This window comes from Poecilia reticulata, linkage group LG16, assembly GCF_000633615.1.
Source record: "Poecilia reticulata strain Guanapo linkage group LG16, Guppy_female_1.0+MT, whole genome shotgun sequence".
Taxonomy (NCBI): Eukaryota; Metazoa; Chordata; class Actinopteri; order Cyprinodontiformes; family Poeciliidae; genus Poecilia; species Poecilia reticulata.
Window position 1 is genome coordinate 6,917,120 of NC_024346.1, and position 7,763 is coordinate 6,924,882.

The 7,763-nt window shown below is 41.0% G+C and overlaps 1 protein-coding gene and 1 long non-coding RNA gene across 2 annotated transcripts in view; both read right to left on the minus strand.

Annotated features, from left to right (window-relative positions):
• Positions 1-4,362: 4,362 nt before the first annotated feature.
• On the minus strand, positions 4,363-5,093 carry LOC103477756 (uncharacterized). Its single transcript, XR_535691.1, has 2 exons — positions 4,810-5,093; positions 4,363-4,724 (listed from the first exon to the last, which is right to left on the minus strand). It is a non-coding gene; the product is annotated as an uncharacterized LOC103477756 (long non-coding RNA).
• A 786-nt stretch (positions 5,094-5,879) lies between these two features.
• The window catches only part of LOC103477757 (golgin subfamily A member 6-like protein 22), a 35,866-nt gene continuing 33,982 nt past the window's right edge, over positions 5,880-7,763 (minus strand). Inside the window, exon 7 of the mRNA XM_008431056.1 lies at positions 5,880-6,118. Within this exon, the coding sequence (XP_008429278.1) occupies positions 5,962-6,118 (157 nt within the window). The 3' untranslated portion in view covers positions 5,880-5,961. The remainder of the gene's footprint in view (positions 6,119-7,763) is intronic.

Below are 7,763 nucleotides of genomic sequence, written 5' to 3' on the forward strand. Positions count from 1 at the left end.
CTAATAAATCTGCTGGACGCAGCACTCCGTCTCCAAAGTCAAACCATGGTTTCGTTCACACCGAGCTTAAATGCAGCGGCTCTGTTTCCCTCCTGTAGTGGCAGATCGACAGCCCTCAACTTAGAAGCTGCATGATATGAGTGTGAAAACATTTCTCCGTCTTGCCTGTTGTTAGAATGTGGTTGAAAATTAGCACGTTCTTCTTTTGATTTACAATTTTGACTTCTAATGATTCACTTCCTGCTAGAGAGCCCCCTGGTGGTTGAAGAAAAATACACAGCAAAGCCACAGCGGGCTACAATCCGCGTGGTTCAAAGTTTAGGAAAAAGTAGCAGCTTTTAGTCCGGAAAATACGGTACCATAGGTGAAATTGAATAATTTCCACGGCACACCTGACGATCACTCACGGCACACTAGTGTGCCGCGGAACAGTGGTTGAAAAACACTGCTTTAGATCAACATTAGGTTGATCATTCCTTTGGTTTGTTATTTTGTTTGTATTAACTTTTAATTCCTGTAAAGCACTTTGTATGGCCTTGTTGCTGAACATGTGCTGTATAAATAGTATAATAAAGAAAAGACAAAACAATATCTACTTTTCTTGACAAAAACGCATGTTTAAGGGAAATGAAAAAAATATATATACATTTCTTGACGGAAACTCATAAGAACAAAGGAAAACGAAATATATATTTATGCTTTTATGTCAGTTTTGGTCCTCCATACACTATAGCATCATGCGATGCACATTTGAAAAAACAAGAAAAACTAAACAAGGCGAATCGGCACATGTGTTTGCAACAAGACGCAACATCAAAGTCGACAGATGTGTTGTACAACACCTGGGAGGAGACTCGTGGTAAGATGGTCTGTTCACACTTCGTCACGAACTCTCTTTTCCACTGTGGTGCACAACGATAACGACGAAACAAATGACCGGCAACATGATAAATCGGCACTTGGTTTCTTGACGCAGCTTCAGGAACATAGGGATGAAATCACAAAACAAAAATAAAATAAATGTTGGCTAAAGACATAACATGTAGGTTGAAGCAAGTTTGTTGACGGATGTCATAGACCTGTTGTGAGCCAACCATGTTGGGAATCCACCAGAGACTACTATGGGACTTTGTGAATAGAGCATGAATTACATCTTACTGTGGCAGTATGCCCTGTAGGCTCTGAACGCACCACACAAGTGCCTGAATCTAATTGGTTGTGGCACTGGCTGCCTGTGTATAAAGGGCCCTCCCTCACCTGGTTGACATCACGCTGTTTTCCTTCCCGTTCAGACCTCGGCGTATGTTGGCGCTGCACGCTAGGTAAGGTGGGCTTCATCTCTATCAAGCTTATTACTAGTGGTTTATTTTAATTTTCTGTATGACAGCCGCATATTAATGCGCTCTCGAATGGTGTGCTTAACGATGCTCTGTAGTGATGGGTAGATGAGGCGTTGTGAAGCGATGGACTCATAGCGAAACTGTATTGATACTGTGTCACTGAATACTGACACCTCCTGGACATTAAAAATCCCTACAGGCAATGTAGTGATTTGATGACCTAGTCCAGAGTTTTTCAACCACTGTGCCGTGGTTGAAATGATCTAATTTCACCTAATTGGTCTAAAAAAGATTTTTTTGAAAACTAATGAATTATCTTCAAATAATATGCCATTTTCAAGTGTCTGTGCTGTATTAGTGCAGGGGTGCTCAATACTTCGATCGCGATCGACCGGTTGATCGCGGAAAGGTTTTGAGTCGATCTCGGCAGGTGACAAACTGAACGCCGTCTGAAGCTGCAGAACAATAGAGACATACATTAATTTACCTGAGACAAATGGAAAAGAAGAAGAAAGAAAGAAGACCAAAGACGTCTTTGGAGAAGAGCAAATCTGATTTGTTACTCCTGTGTACAAAGTTTTATAGTAAAAGCATATTCTTGTCTTTAATTTATTCAAATAAGACATATCTTTGCTCATCCAACCAGCAGCTGTCTCTGACCCTCTTTAAAGTTAGAAACTCCCTGCAATTTGTTTTCAAGATCTAACACCAATTGTCACCTTATCCACACACAGTGGAAGCAGAGTTTCTCCTCCATTGGCCTGAACTCCTGCTGTTTTATGGGTTTTCACAGATCAGTGTGAAGCTGGTACTTTTCCTGATTGTTTCCCACACAGACTAAGGGCAGTTCAAAAAGATCTTAGCAAACGATCTGCTGTAGCTACAGGTAACATAAAGGTCAATAAGGCAGAATAAGTTATTAATCTGAAAACTTGTGTTTAATTAGGCTATTTCAATCAAGACATGTTAAGTTTTAAAACTATATGAATATGAATATGTAGCAGGCTCCGACTCAGGATTGAGGACATCTGGCACTTAATTACCTCATAATGGGTGGAGAGTATAAAGGGAGACTCTCACCTATTTTCGTTATGCCTGCATTTGGTTGCGCTTCAGTAGGAAGGTCACTTGGTTAGCTCGCAGTGGCCATTACTCCAACATCAGTAAGTAATGTTTCTCCTCCTCTATAAGATCTGCAATCTGTTAACTCCAGTTGTTTAAATTTAGAAACTGCCTGAAGTCTCCTGCTTGGTAATGGGGTGGGGTTGTAATTTACCTTCCCCAGTTCAGCTTAGCAACATAAAACGGGTATGTATTTTTTATTGCACCCATGCAGTTCAATGCCACGGAAATGACAACTATTTATTTATAGAAAGTACTGGCAAGCTGATTCTCCTGCTGTTGGGCCAGAAGAGGCCCTCAGGTCATCCAGCTCTGACATAACGCTGCTGCAGCTCGCTGGAGATCCTGCTACTTTGTTTCTTTTATTTTCTGTTTTGTTTTCTCAATTTGTTGTTTGGTTTCTTAGTTTTGTGCTTTTTGTTTGTTTTTGGCTTATTCTATTGTTCTGTGTGACCCCCAGCCTTGCTGCGGGTAGCAGCCTATTTTTTTTATTTTTAATGACAGGTTGGGGGTAACCTCATTTTAGCACTTGTTCATGTCTACATTGTAGTGTCTTTCTTGATTTAAACATTATTTTTACTTGACCTTGTTTTGAATTTCTTTAATATCTRGAGTGTTAATTTTAACAACTAGTGGATGTGTCTGAGTATTTTAGATTGAATAAACTATAGTACTACTATTAAATGTATAGAACAGGCATGTCCAAAGTCCGGCCTGTGGTCAAATTTCATCCGGCCCACAGCCTCCGTCATAAAATCAATAACGTCTGGCCCGCACGTAGAATTAATACGTTGGGCAGCAGTACTGTTACCTGCATAGGGCGTAGCTTACACACTACATGCTGTTCCTCATTTACCCACTAGAGGGCAGCAGCCCGTGTGACTCAAACCATTTGCAGCTGGAACGCATTGAGCTGCAGAGTGACGCAGAGAGCCGCGGTCGGCACCAGCAGCTTTCTCTCACAAACTTTTACCGACAGCTGGATAAGCACAGGTTTCGAGAGATTCGGTTAAGTAAGAAAATGCTAAGCTTGTTTGGGTCGACGTTAGGGTTGCAATCTGTCAGAAATCAAAATAAGGGACTCGTCGTCCTAGTCTCATAGGGGGGGTGGGGGGACAGTTGGATGCAATGTCGCAACACCGTGAGTGAAACAATGACTGGGGCAGCCTACTATATAAAGTACTCGGGCACCACTTCTTTGTTATTACACGTACATATTTGTAGAATATGGAACAAATCGCGTCCCGTTTTGATACAATACGGGACGCTACATTTAACAGTCAAATACGGCACGATTCCGTATTTTACCGATATTTACGTCGACTAGGGTTGCAACCCTAGACGTATTTGTGTGAGAAGACATTCGGTTGTGAACTTAAATAACGGACTCTCACTTACGAGACATCTTGCGCATCAATACCACTTCCTTTGCGCCAGACCTGACCTATGTGCCGCAGTCCAGATCTCAGTATCACATTAATGCAGGTAAGTCATTTGTCATTTACAATAAGTCTCTGAATAAATTTTGTTCTTGTTTTTTAAGATCAAAATAAGTCATAAATTCAGACAAGTTCAGTTTTCACTCCAGAATAAACTTTTAAAAATCTGATCAACATTTACTAATGTCATATTTCAAATGAGCCCTGCACTTGTTGATGACAGTTGATATGTCAACTGCATATGATGTGCATATTTCAAATGAACCAAAAGACATGCTTAAGATCGCTGAAATCTAAATAAAAAAGCAAATGTATGTAACACGGGGGAAAGAACCCGGATTGTGACTGAGGACGTGGCTCTAAAGCCAAGTGGTAGACCACTGAAATATCAAGTGGCCTAGAGTTTCCTTATTAATAATACCCAGGTAGGTCTGGCTGAGAATGATGAAACAGAAATAGTATACAAAATATATTTTTATTTATACATTCTCTTACAATATTAAAAGTAGACTTTATTATTCTAATTAAAAACTCAAAGCTCAACCCCAGGACAAGACTAGAAGCAATTGGAATCAAAACAAATGCAAACCAAATTAGTAGAAACACAAAATAATGTTAGACAAAAGAAAAACAAATCCCACATTTCCCCAACCCAGTCCTAAGGCTGTGCCCAATAATCTAATAAAAATAAGGAGCTATAAACTATTCTGGTTCTGCACTGTTCGTGCTACAACTCCATCCCTAAAAGATGACCTATTCTTTAAGAGCATCTAACTACAAAACCCATGCACTTGGTGGGAGCACAATAGGCAACAGCAGCAATCTGCAATACCAAAAGAAAACAAYAACGCATCTGCTGACAATAATAGACAGGCAGGGTAGTGACATCAATAATCCATGTGTCCTACCAGTATCAAATGTCCACGATCCGAACACTCTCCAGCAACCCGATGAGCACGGCGCCAGCGCTCATCTGACCGAGAGCCAACTACAACACAACGGACCCGACAAACACACTCAGATTGGCGTGCACACCCRGTGCCTATATACACTAATGAGCCCGGCAAGGCTGCAACCGGAAGTGAAGGTGGGGAGCGTGGCCCAGATGTGTTCAAGGGCCAAAAACGGGTGGGAATTTACAACCAATGGAAGTAAACTATGTTTTCCACCAAATCTGGCCTCCTTTGCAAAAAGTTTGGACACCCCTGGTATAGAATATTTCTCCTGGGCTACGTTCACACTGCAGCGTAAAGTGACCCAAATCAGATTTGTTGCCTCAATGCGACCTGCATCTGATCGTTTTGACAGTTTGAACAACACAGATCTGATGTTTACAAAGGCAATCCCGGCAACTTGGATATTTGGTTCYAAATCCAATTCGTATCTGATCTTTTCAAATGTGACCTGTGTCTGTTCGGGCAGGTCACATTCATACGACCTGAACGTCATTGATACTCAACAAACGTCACCRTTCTGTGATCTGATACGTGGAAAACGTTACAAAAACATCCACCATGGCAGATGATAATGAGCATTAAGTTGTTAATGCGATGGCTCCGGTTGGACAGCAACTTTAAAATAACCACCATGAGCATCCATCTTTACTTCCACAAACACTGAGACGCTGTGACGTTACTGCTTCCTCTACTGCGCATGCAGGTCACTTTTATGACGTGTGTTTTTCACATGGAGGATCACAAACAAGTCGCATATATTTGTAATGTAAACAAACAAAATCAGATTTGATCACACTATTGGAAGTGAGCATTAAGGCCTGCAGTGAGAACGCAGCCCTAATGTGTCAAATACCTCTTAAGCACATAAAGTGCCTCAAATGATAAAAAGGATCAATAAGGCCCTAAATTTAATACAGTAAAAACTAAGTAGCTAAATGATGAGATATTAACTTTAACAGTTTGTTCAAATGAGCAAACAGGAAATGGAGGAAGTTTAAGAATCTTAAAAATTGCTTCAACAGTCCAACAGATGAAATTGTGGTTTTATTTGTGAGATTTTAAAGACAGTTGAGTATTCCTCATTGAAACCTTTGGAGAACGGTATTAGTCACGAAGAAGGTCACTTGTAAGCTCACAGACGTATCTGTGTTTTTCCAAAAGGTTTGATCCTTTCCAGCACTGTGTGAGTGGGTGCAATGGCAACTGTATCGCTGCTCCTGAACTCATGGGATGCCATTTCCTGCCGCCTTCCACAAAGTACCTTTAAGACAGAAACATGAACCATCTGAACATTAATAAAATAAAACATCTGCACACCTGTCGAGAGCTTTACTCCAGTGCCAATGCTGCACCCTAAATGTCCTTGATTCTACAGTTGGCTACAGCTCATCCCCCACTTGCAGAGTGGAAGGGGGTGAAGAAAAGGCTGACCAGCGTCGCCACACTAGGTTGTGACTGACAGCGCTAAGACCCGCCTCTGAGCTCTGATTGGTTGTTTCTAGTTAGCACTCAGAGAATTGGGAGAAGGCAGAATAGCCCAATTTTTCACATCTGTCTGATACCAGGTTAGGACCAGGAGTGAAAGTAAGGGGGTTTTCCCATTTCATATTGTTTCTGAACTGTTCGTGCTTTGCTAGAGCAAGGCTGTGACACGAGTTGATCTCGGCATCAGGTGACAAACTGAACGCCGGCAGGTCGCTGAGAGCAGCACGTCCTCTGAGTCGCTTAAAACGTTTCTAACTCTATTAAAGAACAAAACAAACAAAACATGTTCATTTTATTATTATTAACAACAATAAAAATCTCAGTAATTATTGTTTCAACAAGGTGTTGCGCAATTCTGTGCGTTTCGGTTCCATTACCAAAATAACAAGCAGAGCAGGAGTTTAAAATGAACTAATCAACAACCGCTGTGTTCAGGCTAGCGCTTATTGATGATCGCAAAATAAATATCAAGCTTGAAAACCTGATACTGTCATAATGGTGTGGTTGGTGGTGGTGAGAGAACGCAGGAGACCCAGGATGTAGATGAAGTGATGAATTTAATGGTAATGTCGAGGTAAAGAACAATGGGGAGCACAAGGAACACACGGAAACAGACTGGTAAACACGACGAGGAACACAGACAACGGGTGAGACTAAATACACTGGGAGGGTAATCACAGGAACAAGACACAGCTGGGATCAATCATTGGGGAGGGCAGGACAGAGACTCACAGGGAAACAGGACTAAACACAGAAAATCTCAAAATAAACACACAAACATGGATCATGACAGATTTTAACGTAATCTCTGGTCGGCTTGTGGAGCGCAGGAGGTTGCCATGGCAACGGGTGTGCTTAAATGACAGAGGGAGAATAAAAAGGTGTGAGTGGTTTAGAGTTGATCACCTGTTCGGGTTGTTTTATCTTTATCTTTACTGTGGCTCTTTACAGCAGCTGTAGTTTCTGAACGTTCAATAAACGACAAACTTGGACTAATTACCTTGTTCTTTGTGAGTATACGTCAATAACAACAAACATCAAACACAGTAAATATGTTTCATTAAGTATTTAACAAACAAATGGCTTCTACCGCGATAATTATGTAAAATTAAATTGTCTAATATAAAAAATAGTTTGGTGCAGTCGAGCTCAGAGTCTGAGAGGCTTGTCCTTTATCAAACAATTTTGTTATTGGCCCCTTATTTAGTGCAAATATTGATGTTGAAATTTTCTCTAAAATGATGACCTTTTTCAACCTTTATAGCTCCACTGTTGAAAATGAGGCTTAACATTCACAGATGACATTGAAATAAAATCCAGTCCAACATCTGGTTTGAGGTGATTCCTCTGGAACCTGTTGGAGGAAAAATATCCCAACTTCAGAAGATGAGCTTTAACCTAACAGAGCTCTGTGGTTCCTC